At 41.8% G+C, this 13,844-nt stretch overlaps 1 protein-coding gene across 6 annotated transcripts in view; it reads right to left on the bottom strand.

Moving 5' to 3' along the window:
- eya4 (EYA transcriptional coactivator and phosphatase 4) overlaps nt 1–13,844 on the bottom strand; it is a 51,968-nt gene that overhangs the window by 35,452 nt on the left and 2,672 nt on the right. For all 6 annotated transcript variants that reach the window (XR_006092061.1, XM_042390376.1, XM_042390375.1 and 3 more), the window contains exon 2: nt 12,001–12,061. Coding sequence is in view for 5 of the 6 variants with exons in the window: in XM_042390376.1 (XP_042246310.1) it covers nt 12,001–12,033 (33 nt within the window). In the remaining variant the exon portion in view is untranslated. The remainder of the gene's footprint in view (nt 1–12,000; nt 12,062–13,844) is intronic.

Here is a 13,844-nt window from a genome sequence, read left to right as displayed (position 1 = left end):
CAAGTCAGTCCATAAAACCAGACTAACATTTACAGGATTGGGCTCATAAGGTTTACAAACATTTAACAGTCTTGAACACAAATAACCAACAGCCTTTCCTGAGTGTCAGGCCAAGAGCTGTCTTGGCCAGTAACTTGTTTGTGAGGCTCATAAACCTGGAAGTTGGTTTTGGTCGCAGTGTGTCCAGTCCCTTACTTGGAGATGAGCTAAGTGATAAGACATCTCAGAGTCACCTCTCATAATGTCATGTTTGACATTTGGTGATGTCAGTGGTGTACCATCTCTTAAATAAGTCTCATTGCCTTGTCTCAAAGTCAGCTCAGTGTTGTGAGAGACAGTTGGAATGCGAAACACCATAGGCCATGGATCTTGCCCTGCTAAGGGAGGATGACTCATAATCACAGTGTCTGGTGAATCCACAGGGTGCAAATCACATACAAAGCACACATCAGAGGTATCAGGGCTATCCTTCTGGGTGTTATGGTTTGTGGTACATACACTACTTCGAGTGTGTCTTTATCTTTCAGATCATCTATAGAGGTGAGGGTGAAGAAGTCCTCAAAGTCCTCATCTTTTCTGTGGTGATGGAATAAGCACCTTTGATAGCATCAACCAACTCATTCACAGCTGAGGGTATGCCACTGTTGAGAGTAAGTTTGTTGATTTCATGATCAATGGAGGACCTGGAGTTTCACAGTTTGTTCCATGTCTGCAGGTAAAGAGGAGACAAAGAAGAAACAGATATGAAACTGTGGTACTCAACACTGGAAGCAGATGTCACCATGTGCTTTCCTGCAACAGTATAGGCTGACAGAAGACAAACTAAGGCTTTGTGGTTTGATAAGAGTTACGTGATCTGTGTTCTCTAGATGAAATCCCCGATAGTATTCATCATACCAGGAAATCTGTGTTCAATGAAATGTACACTTTCTCCAAAAAGGCCATCTTGACAATCTCTGCAAAATCAGGAAGACCAGCAGTACAACCATAGGCCACAATCATGTCTTTAGAGTATCTGGTTCCCTGAAAGGTGACCATGTTAGCCAGCTGTACTTGAGACTGACAAGGAGATAGACACCTGATTGTCTCCTGAACATCTGCATTCAGAACATCTAATGGGACTGATGTTACTCTTACAACACTCAGAGCAGGCACATCTGTTGTGGAATGCAGGTGGTGGGCAATCATAAACTGACTCTTTGTAGCCAAGAACAGGAATATGTTCTAAAAGTTGCCAGTATGCCTCACAATCCATTTAAAGTAGCTGTGTTTGGCCTCAAATCCAATTGTCCAGAAAGCTACCACTAGTCCAAAAGGTTTAATTAAAGCAGGATGGTGTTCTAAGAAGTGGTGCTTTGGGATTAAATGTGTTCAAAATAATTCCTTTCAGTGGGGAATACAGTTCCTTGGCATAATTGGCAGGTGAACCAAAGAATTTCTTGTGGTAGCGATTGAACCTCCACATGGTAACCTGACAAACAAGGGCAGTCCAGCTTTTAAAAGAGCATGGGCAGTCTACATGTATACAGAGCAAGGCATGACTGTGTCCAAAGGTTCCATGGTGCAGCTGATAATGCTTTAAAATATCACATTTTGTAGGTACAACGGTAGCACATAATTTACATGGCCATCCCAAAGAGTCACACTGGTTACCTCCTGCCTCTTTGATACATGCCTAATGACAGCTGTCAAGATTAGAATTTGTACAGAAACATATATTGCAAAAACCTCTGATACATCTACTTAAGTCTGATATACTTAAGGGCTTACCTACTGTGTACCCAAAAGAGACACCAAGGTAGGTAGGGGGAGGTGTCTTCAGATCAGACTAGGTTTGGTCAGCTTCTCCTAGTTAGGATTCCTTCAGTCTTCATCGTTCAGGAGGTTTTTACCAGGAGCCGAATTATCTGTAGAGGTCTCCTCCTCTCCAAAACAAACGTACCCAGTGATTAAAACCAGTAAAAACACTGAATAAAGCAGTTTCACATTAAAAATCAGTGTTTCTCCAACACTGTACAGAGGACGCCTGACCATGTTAACTGGTGACTCTCAGCTGGTTGCTTGTAGTGACAGCATCTGGCTCCTAAGAGTATTGTCAAATTTACATTAGTCATCTGTGTTTATTATCTAAACAAACTATTTCTGTAAGTTAAAATGTGCTCAGCAAGAAGCATTCACCGCATAACGTTTCTTATAATGTGGGAAACAAACCGTAGCATATAAGTTGGCAGTGCAGCTATGGCACATCTGGATTTTATACAGTTACTCTCAATCAGAAAGTGGCCCATATTCAAGCAATTAACCTGCTTTGTCATTGTGTACACACAATATGTTCAGTTTCTGGCTAAATATTTTGTAAACTGTGTGGTCACCCAGTTTGACCAGCCTACTGTCTGTTTAACTTGTGATCATCAGTTTGGATATTGTAATAATAATAATAATAATAATAATAACTTCAACAACATTTAGCGTTTCCCCTAAGTATTCTTGGCTTTTAAGACAATAACTACATGTTCTGTTCGTGTTTTCAACAGCTGCCGTCACTATGACAACCACAGATGCATCCAGCTTAAAGTCTCCAGCTAACACCATCACCTGTTAAACCAAAACCCTGCAGGACCTGCGAGCTGAACTGCCGCTAACGTTTGCTCAGCTTGTTGCCATGCTGATCTCATATTGATTATTAGGAAATTCAATAATTTCCACATTAACACAAACTAACAACCCCTCTACAATCCAAGTAATTCTGCTTTCACTCTAATATTAGCTAGCTAGGTGCGAACTTTGAAACTGCCACAGCAGTAATGGAACGCTTTAGAGTGCAACACATAAATCAGCTATGGGCCCATTAAAGCAGTGAACACAATAAGGGCAAACAGCCACTTTAATTACGATGCAGAACAAATACAAATTGTATACTTACTTGTCTTGCATGGAGTTTAATTCCTTGTAAAATCCAGGCACAAGTGTATCTGCTGAAGAATGCTGGCGAATTTTTTTGCAGTTTTTGAGAGGAAAATTAATTTAGTGGAAGAAATATACATTTTAATATAGAGCAATATGGACAGCACCATTGAAGTCTTTTACTTTTTTACAATGCAGCACCAAACAGCAGACAAAGTGGATGTATATGCTAACAAGTTTAATGATTCAGTCACAGGCTCCAGAACAGCTACTGAATGGAGTTTGTGGTCAGATTATTTGGGCTTTAATATAATGTATAATTCAAGATAACAAAAATGGGTTATCTTAAAAAATAATGTATTGAGCTTTTATCTTTTTTTCTAATCCTTTATCAATTTGTACTGAATACACATGTTTGAGGAGAAAGAGCAGTGGAGGAGAACCGTGACTTAGGCTGCTCTCCATCCTCCTTGCCATCCTGGTGGTCTTCATATCTGCCATTTAAATTGGCTCCTCATTGTCTCAGAGAGTGAGGGGATCATGGACATGATTTAATGCAGCTTTACTCAATGGAGACAAATGAAAAGTCACTGATGGATGTGTGTGTGTGTGCCGGTCGGTTCTGCGCTGTTAATTGTGAAGCGTTTGGCCTCGGCTGCCCCTGCTCAGCTAATCTGATGAGAGTGATTAAAAAAACAACTGGGGGAAACCTAAACCAGTCCATGGCTGACCAGGCACACACACATACACACAGGCACATACACAAGCACTCGGACCATCACTCTTGTCAGTAGGACAGAAACACATTCAAGAACACACAACTCAATATGAAATGTCTAAAAGTGCAATCTACACATGAGTGGCTAGAAAATCAGACACTGGGACAGATAACTACAGTGAACTGAAATGATTGTTTATTAGCTTGATGTTGACTGACATAAAATGAATTATTTCAGAATCTATTTAAAGATATCTTCTTGGGTTTTGGGAGATTATGATGGGCATTTTTTTTTTACCATTTCTGACAAAATAATTAATCAATTATATGGGAAAAAACAACATTTCTAAATAATTAATCTTAATGACTCATGTCAATATATGACTCCCAGCTTCACACTGCATGATGTGCATGAGTCATTGTACAGGAGCAGTAAGAGCTTAGTCACCGCAAGTTGTGACAGTTTATAGGATATAATATTACAGTTACATTTCAATGTCCTGACACTATACCTGTCTTTTAACAACGGTAATCTGAGTTAAGGCTTGATTTAGATATTTAGAAGAAATCTATCTTAGACTTGAAAAATTTTAAGGTACATCAAGCAGCAGCCTGCAGGTGAGCCAGGCATCACAAACTCAAACTGTGCAACCAAATGTTGTTCAAACCTGCCGAATTTGAACTCAAATTCAAGTCAAAATTTCAAAAAACACCATAAGAACACCATAAGATTTTAGTATCAGGTGTTTAGGATTGAAAAACTCTTGACTTGAAAAGACAACCAAAGAATCCAGCACACTGTCCATCACTTCAACTCACTTTAATCTAATCTTAAAGTGAAAGCTTCTAAAGATACCAACTATGTTGGGCTAAATTTTGGGGCAATGTGTATAAAATGATGTGGATGACATGATATAAAGATTATTTCCATTTGATGTGCAGCTGCAGCCATTAAAAACAAGTCTTGGGTTTAAATAACAAGCCAGCACAGAATATATATGATATTATCAAATAAAATGATTTTAACCAACTTAATGAAAAGGGAAAACTTAATGTTTAACTAATCCTTGAAATAAACCAACTTTATATGAAGTACATGCTATTGTGGCAAAATTAATCAAGGTGAAGGGACATGGAGAGTAGAGTGAGTGGACTGGAACAGAAAGAGTTCCTCTCTGCTGCTGTGTGGGACCTGCAGAAACACAACACCACCCTCCTGCACTGCCCCCCTTCACCCCTCCTCATCCCTGACCCGACCACAGCTACCGCACCCCCCGCCCGGTCCCCATACCGCAGCCTTCTCCCCCCTGAATCCACCAACCCAGCTCCCTGAGCACCTCCACATCCCACTGTGAGGTGAAATCAATGAGATCTGTGTGTGTTTGTGTGTGTGTGTGTGTGTGTGTGTGAAAAGATTAGGTAAGAGAGCAAAAATTTGAAAAACAAAAAGTGCACTTGCAAGTCTGTGTGTGTGTGTAAGCAAGTAAGCATCTGAGTGCCTCTGTCTGCGTTTAGGGTGGTCTGAATGTCTGTGATGGTCATGACTGGAGTGTGTGTGTGTGTGTGTGTGTTTGTGAGCCTGTGTGTGTATGTGCGTGTCTGTGGCAGCAGCAGCAGCAGCATCAATAATTAAAGCTAATCTCATTAGGCCTCAGATCCCTTTCAGACGCTTTTAATTAAATGATGAATGGCCTCCCAGCTGCCTGTTAAATAATGCTGCTTATGACATCACAGTGTGTGTGCATGTGAGAGGTACAACATAAGGTAGATAGCCTTCAAAAAAGACACATATCCTGTACTGGTGTGTGTGTATGTGTGTGTGTGTGTGTGTGTGTGGAAGAGAGAGACATTCAGCAGACAGATAGGTATGCTCACACACACACACACACACACACACACATATGCCATCTGCTCTCAGATTCAATATGCGGCCGATTATTAGAAGTTACTGCTGCCCTACGCGCCACGGAGAGTGAACAGGAGTGAAAAGTCGCAAGCTGTTCCATCATACCAAGCCTTGAAACACTTCATATCATCTTCCTAATAAAATCACTCAAAATACCATATGTCTGTGAAAAAAGGAGTACAGATTGAGGGAGAAAAGGATGTACGTAAGTGTGAAAAAGACAAGAGGGGAGGGCAGAGAGTCCAAAAAAGGGACAGTGAAGAGCTTGAGGGGGTGAGAGAGATAAAGATAAAGGGAGACAAAAAGAGGGAGAGACCATAGGCCAAGTTAGAGAATGAGAGCAACAGGTAAAGCAGAAGACAGGTACGGGTGCCAAAGCGCCCCGGGCTCCAGACAGCATGGACCTGGCAATGAGAACACCCATAATCCCTTCTGTTTCTCATCCCCCTCCACTCTGCTCTGCTCCACTCTCTCTCTCTATCCCTCTCTCCCTCCTTCCCTCCCTCCCTCCGTCGTCCACCTTTCCCCCGCTCTCGAGCTGGCTCTGTATCGGATTGCTGCCTTCACAATAGGCCCTGAATCATCACTCTGCCCGGAGAGACACAGGGGGAGACGAAGAGGCGGGCAGGTCGGTGGAGAATAAGAAGGTGGGACAGAGAGACAGACAGAAAGAATCAAGGACAGGGAGAGAAAAATGCTTGATTGTTGTGTTTGGTTTAGTCTTAAATAAATTAACACAGTTTAAAAATAATACATGTTAGCACAATGTAAAACTTTCAGAGAGTGCTAATACTACCACAAAAAGTTACATGAATATTAACATGAAATATGTAATTTACTGATACACTGGACTACTGTCTTTTTGTCATGGTGGTCATTTTCAAAACAATCCCTGGTACCATGGACACACTGCACAGTACACAAGTAAAACCATAAAAATATTATGTCTCCCTACCTTCAAAGCAGTCAAATAAATTCTTGAAAACGTATGTACAAGAGTCTAACAATAATAAACAGTCCATTTGTTCTAATTTAGGCAGACTACCTCCAAAAGAGGAGTGTTATGTTATCCAGATACAAATGGCAAGTTCAATCAAGAAGAATATCTGAGAGACAGATTTTGTGCATGTCTAGAGTCTGCAGTAATCAATTACTCGAGTACCTAACAATGTTCATAATCTATTTTCTTGTAAATTGAATAGATCTTTGGTTTTTGGTTTGATGCTCAAAGAAAATAAGGAGCATTTTATAACATAACTTCAACTTTATGATTATTTCAAATGAAATTTAGTTTTCAGCCAGGCATTAAGCATATTATGTCACAAGAACCCAGGGATGACAATCTACAGGCTAAGACATAAGGGGAAAATCATATACAGGTTAAAAAAAGCAAACCATAAATAAAAAAAACATGTTGATGGATTAGATAATTAATCAATGATGAGAATAATCATTAGTTGAAGCCCTGGTCTGGAGTATTAAGGAAGTATAGAGACCCAGGTCACAACCCATCTGGCCTCGTCGACCCCTCTGCTACCTCTCTGCTTCTCCGCTGCAGAGAGAGAAATCCAATCTCCCAGCAGAGCAGCAGAGGAAGTTCTCGCGGCGGGCAGGGCAGGCAGGTTCCTCCGTAACCAAAGCACAATTGTTGCAATTTCATTTCCTTCCCAGCAAAATGAGGAAATATGCTCCTTTTTGTGTAACCAATGGCAGATGAATGTTTGGCCAGAAGAGCAAGCTGAACAAAAGGTGGGCTGTGCTATCAAGGGTTTTATTTATGGAAGTTGGATCAAAGAATAAAATGTTTTACTATCTCACCAAGGACTTCATGCAGTCATGCAATGTAAGGGGTTTTACGTGCTTGGACGAGTTCACTGTTATTACTGGTAACGTTTCTTGAAGGCTCCACTTCTATTCAAATGATTGTATTGCATAAAAACTGCTCAGTAGAGAGAAATGTAACATAATGTGCTTTTTCTTACAAACTATTTGAGTGATCAATAAAGTCAGGACTCATGAAACATTGCATCCTGATCGACTTCCATTAAACAAGCATGGTCACAAAATGAGACAGTCTCCACTCAGATGACCTCAACTCTCCCACACCGCCGAAGAAAGTATATGTGTATAACAGAGAAAGAAACACCTACACACGCATATACTCTCACACAGACACACACAGCAGACACTCAAGCACACATATCGTGTGGTTTCCTGTCTGGTGCGTTCCTCTAGAAAACCCACGCCGGTTGCTCTGGGTTTCTAGATGGATTCTCCAGTCTGTTTGGGGGGTTTGACTCTGTCAGACTGCGATTGGCTCAGTGGTTGTCTGTGACCCGCTGACCTCACACCTAGCTGGCTTTCCTTAGCCAGCCAGACTTTTACACATGAGTTATATATTGGCTGACCCAAGGCAAGAACTGAGTGGGTTTTGGGGAAAGGCAGATGCTCTGATCGTTCCAAGCATCTTAGTCAAAATTGAGAGATTTTCACATGAACAAAGGATTACTCTGCCTATTCACTGAATGGACCCAGTTTCACAAAATTCAGCATAGTTCTGCAAAAGGACAAAATACACCACTTACAACAGTTAAACTCCACCAGCAAACATTACTTTGTAAATATAGCAAATGGAGAGTATAATAAAGGGAGAGTCATATCTGTACGGTAAATATGAAGCTACAGTCAGCAGCCGGTTAGCTTAACTTTAAAAAACAAACCAGCCTGCCAGCACCGCTAAAGTTTACTAACTAAAACAATATGTCTTGTTTGTTTAATCTGTACAAAAAAAGTGTAAAAACAGCAAGTTGTGGTTTTATGCAGGTATATTTGTATCTTTGGACATAGGCATGCTAGCTGTTTCCCTTTGCTTCCACTTTTTAGCCAAGCTAACCAGCTGCTGGCTGTAGCTTCATATTTAATGGGCAGACATGAGAGTGGTGTCAATCTTCTTATCTAACACTCAGCAAGAAAAGGGAATAAGCATATTTCCTAAAATGTCAAGGTATTTCTTAAATGTAAAAACATTGACATCATCCTGATGTTGAGTTACAGCGTTTGCTGCAGTCTCCACATTTTCTTCTCTTTTTAACTCGTATCCTTCTCCTTTGCCGTAGTTATTAGCCATAATTCAATCAAGAAGAATGACTTTTATGTCATGAAAATATTGAGTGTCCTGAATATTTTATTCTCTCACACTGCGGTGACTAGAAGTCTGAAAGGCAGACCCTCAGCAACACTCAGCTGTCAACTAAACATAAATCGTACAAGAATCACTGTACACTAAGCTGAAATTGAAGTGGACCTCGGTGCCACAACTAGGATGCCAGCCTACTAGAGGGATGCCAGGGGGTAGCTGTTACACTCCACACTCCTGTGATCCGTCCACATGCCTTGTCGCCGGGCAGATTTTGATTCTCTCTATGACGCCAATGCAATCTTGGCAATCAGGGTTGGGCCGTGCTCACATTTAGCTACTGCTGCTGCATGTAAGTTTGTGTGAATGCGTCTGTATGGGGTTGTAGGGGTGAAAGAGGGGTGCAACCTGACCCCCTTCCTCCTCTAACTTGGTCCATGCACTCTCACTCTCTCTCTCTCTCTCTCCGTCTTTCTGTCTCTCTCTCTCTCACACACACACACACATACTGGGACAGCTGCCATACTCTGGGCCTCTCCCAGCGCACCAGAGGAAAAGGCTATGGCTAAAAGAACCTTTTTTCCCCTCTTTTTTCCTCCTCCTCCATCTCTCTCACTTTTTTCTTCTGGTGGCCATGCATTAAAATCCTGCAAGGCTCCCCGGGGTCAACAAACACCACCGCTCTCCCCCCCCCCCCCGTCTCTCCCTGCTTCCTCCACCAGACTTCAATCAGGGCTCTGTCAGATCAAGAGGCATTGAGGGACTGTGTGTGGGGTTTGTGTGTGTATATTTGTGTGTGCATACTAAACACTGCTAATACAAATTTACGATCTAGTTAAATTCATAAGACATTTGATCCAAACAGCAAGAAAAAGTCATCATCATCGTTGTCTTTTCATCATCATCTCACCGAGTATCAATCAAAAAACAAAAAACGGTTATCACCTTTTCTCCACAGCTAAACAAGTATGTGACAACAGGTGGAGTGAGACCGTTAAACAAGCTAAAAGTAGCATTAAGAGGCTAACCACTTTTGGCCCTGCCTCAGGCTCCTTCCAGAGCACTCCCCGAGGACCACAGACGGCAGGCTGGCCTTCGGCAGGCAGGCAGCCAGAGAGGACGTATGACCATAACCCAGATGACGCGTGATGGAGGTGGTGGGAAAAGGGTGGGGTGGAGGAAGTAAGGGGAAGGGGGACTTTAAAGGGTAGAGGGGGACGGGCGGTATCAGGTATCAACAGACAACTCCCCGAAACTTTGTGTGTGAGGTCTTGTGCTGTTTTCTTAGTCACCCGAGACACGCCTGTTTCACTGAAGCAGTGCGGAGAAAGAATTAGCCACTTTCAGTTTAAATATTGAATAGGAAAAAAAAAAAGAGGAAAACATTCTGAGGAAATGAATTTCACTTATAGTTTCGTGTTCGGTTAAATTGAATTTGTAAAAGCTGTCATTCGTAATTTGAGGTTCAGGTGTAATCAAAGTGAGACAATAAGCACAAAACTGCAAACGAAATTTCAGTTTTATCAGCTAAAACATAATTTGAAAAAACGTTGAAACAGAACAGGAAGACTATTTACAGTATACAAAGCTGATGTTGTAATATATGTGTAATGTATATGAATATCATCCTCATTTTGGTTATTTTATAGGCTGCATGACAGTTAAGTGAAAGCTTCCTCTTGCTCGGGCCAATATTTCCACATTACTGATGATATTTTCTTATAGACTTTGTCACTCTGCCCAACAGAAATGTACACACAATTTTGTCAACCACATTTATATCCGTGAGGGTAGATAAAATATTAGACACAAGTCTCAGTATAACACAATATAATCCAACAGCGCCACAGACTAGAGCCTCCAAAATGACCATAAAGTTGAACATTTCCAACGAGAGCTGAACATTAAAACCTTCATGATGGTCGGATTTATTGCAGGGCTTCTTCATTTTAGCTAGGTGTACCATAAACTGGCTGCTGAGTGTAAATTATACACAGTACGCCCAAAATTTGGAATGATACAGAGACGCTAATTGAAAAATGATATCTATAACAACAAAAAAATCTTTAAATCATGCAAATTAGCAACTTTATAAGCTATTCCTGAATGTTTTGAAGCAAAAACAAAAAGGTAAAGACCAATCTCAGGTCTACAAGCCTTTCGCTCTGTGTGATAAGATTAAAATCTCTGTCCGTGCTCTGAGGTCTCATTTCCAACCTGAACAATTAATCAATGTCTTTGAGCTGCAGCTCAAATTCACATTATAAATGACATCACTGCCCTATTTAAAGCAGGTGAAGTAATTGTGGAATATGGACATCAATATTTGATATTTGGATGGCAGCAAGAAAAGATGAATGCTCCTCTTTCTCTTTCTTTACTTCCTTCTCTTTCTTTCTTTTTTTTTTCCTGTGTGTTTGTGTTTTGTGTGTGTGTACTGTATGTGTGAGTGACAGTACTCCACTGGGGTCAGCCTGTAATCTAAGCCAGGGCGAGTCTGACAGAGCAACACAAAAAGTGGGGAAAAACAACATACTTCATGTGCTCTGTCCCACTTTGCGCTATTATTACTGTCGAGGCTGGCAGGTCAGAGGGAGAGAGGGAGAGAGGGAGAGAGGGAGAGAGAACGAGGCTTGATGGAGGAGGAGGAGGAGGAGGAGGAGGAGGAGGAGGAGGAGATGAAATTACACCTGTTCTGGTGGCTGACTAACGACTTTGAAATGCGAGTGGACCTCGCTCGCCGCCAAAATCATTTTCCCAACAATACGGCCTGATCTTTAAACAAGCAGAACTGGGACGCTGCGCTGACGTGACGCAGAGGTAACCTGCTGTGCTGAGACACTAACAAACCCTCAGGCTCAGTGTGTGTGTGTGTGTGTGTGTGTGTGTGTGTGTGTGTGTGTGTATGTGCCTAAGTGTGTGACTGAGGTCTGAAAGATATGTTACAGATAAAAACTTTTTCAATTTAGTTAAACAGTCATTTAAACGCCTGTGGATTCGCTAGTGTTACATGCACACATATGCTTACAAAATTCACACAAACACACACACACTTCCTAAATTGATGTCTGTGTCCAGCATTGTTTCTAATGAATTCACTCAGACTACTGCCATATGGTTACTGTACACTCACTGAACCACATCTGCTGTGTGTTAGCGTACACACACACACACACACACACACACACACACACACACACACACACACACACACACACACACACCACACACACACACATCTCTCCATTGCGCGTATACCTCAGTCTTGTGTGGTCAATACAAGGTAAACCCACCCACCCACACACATTCGCATGCATACAGTAGCGTTTAACTCACCATCTGTTCGTTGAGGTCCTGTGAGGCCTCCATGGCTTCTTGTGTTGTGATCCACCACACACTAAAGGGGCAAAAATGAGACAATAAAATGTGCGTTTATGAATATAAAATGAAAATGTCACCTTTTTCTATTTACCTGTGCACAGGTTTAATGATAAATGGTCTGCTAACATTGTGTTGATGAAAATCACCAGAATAAAATTTTAAACACTAGTTTGGGCATTTGCCAAATGTATTCACTTATACATTGTGGATGAAACCACCCACCTTACTGCATGAATTCCTTTTGTTTTACATGTCTGTGCGCATCTGTCGGTTAGACCCTCTGTCAGTGTGTTTATGTGTGAGCAACAGGAGACTGAAGGAGGGAAGCGGCAACGTTAACTTCAGCATATCATCTTCAGCCGAGGGTGAAGTGGAGAGATAATTGCAGAAGTAAATATCAACAATGAAAATGGAGAAGTGTAAATGATACGGCTGCTTGGCTGGCTCTGGACCACAGACACAGTGGCTGGCTAGCACACGAAGACAGTGAGTGACCCTATTAATACTAGACAGGAGACAGGTTGGTGCAGGAGTCAGGAGGGATGGTGAGGCCGAGGTGATTGTCTGCAACTTAAGAGTGATTAGATGTGGTGTTGCGTTCAGGGTACTGCGAAAAAATGAAAGACAGGAATACAGGGATACAGCGTATCCTTGTCTTTTTTTTTTTTTTTTGCTACTATCATGCAGGGTGGAGGTGGGAGGGGTGAAGCTGCAACAAAGGCTGACTGAAAGAATGGAAAACAATGCCATCACCCCAACAGAACAGCACAAAATGGCTGCTCTCTGCTATATTGTGCAAAGGCCGTCGGAAGAGTTTGACAGCTGAGCAAAAGAGTAAGGTGCACAGACACGCACACATGCAAAAGCCCTTCCCTGTCATTAGATCTGTGGTTCCCAGCAAGCTCGGAGTAAGGAGTGACAGTCAATCATTTCACGCAGTTTTGCTCATATTTTTTTTTTGTAAATGCTTTTGCTCTATTTCACTTCAGCTTACAAACCTTTCTCTGCACCTGCGCTTTGACCCAGTTCCAACAGGCTTTCTTTTCTGCACTGTGTAATGAAGGAATTGTGTTATACAGTATGTTCAGTTAAGTGAATGATTTGTTCTTCCTTGGAATTTGTGTGTGCCAAATTCAAGCCTACTTGAGCACCAAAAAGAAATTAACTTTACACTATATGTGTGTGTGTGTGTGCGTATATTGCATGTGATACAAAAGACAGTGGAAGACAACTGGTCACTATTACACACTTAAGTAACTGATTAATATTTTAAATGCCAACTTAATCTAAAGTTTGCCCCAGAACAAACAGTGCACAAGTTACGTTATGTGAGAGGTACAACATAAGGTAGATATCCTTCAAAGAAGACACATATCCTGTACTGCTGTGTGTATGCGTGTGTGTGTGTGTGTGTGTGTGTGTGTGTGTGCGTGCGTGTGTGCTCGTGCGTCGCCGAGTTTTCTGGCTCGATCCCTTAAACTAACTGGCATCCTTTTAATTTTTCATAGCATTCAGCTCCTCCTCGCCTGAAACCGAAGACAATAATGCGTCTCTCAGGTGAATTGATTTGTGCCCAAGCCTCCCTCCCTCACCCCGTCACCCCCTCCCCACCTCCACCTCCAGACCCCCCTCCCTTTCCCCCCCTCCTTCTCCCTCTCCCTCTCTCACCTTTGTGGAGGACAGACTCTATCTGGTTGCCTTTCACTCACTCTCTCTCTCTCTCTCTTTTCAAGTTTATTCTCTCCAATCAAGGATGCATTGGACAGTAAACTCCAATAAATTTAAGTTTATTTTATGAG

The sequence above is a fragment of the Thunnus maccoyii genome, chromosome 17 (assembly GCF_910596095.1).
Source record: "Thunnus maccoyii chromosome 17, fThuMac1.1, whole genome shotgun sequence".
Taxonomy (NCBI): Eukaryota; Metazoa; Chordata; class Actinopteri; order Scombriformes; family Scombridae; genus Thunnus; species Thunnus maccoyii.
Note: the sequence above shows the minus strand (reverse complement) of the source record. Positions and strands in the feature narration are given on the sequence as shown.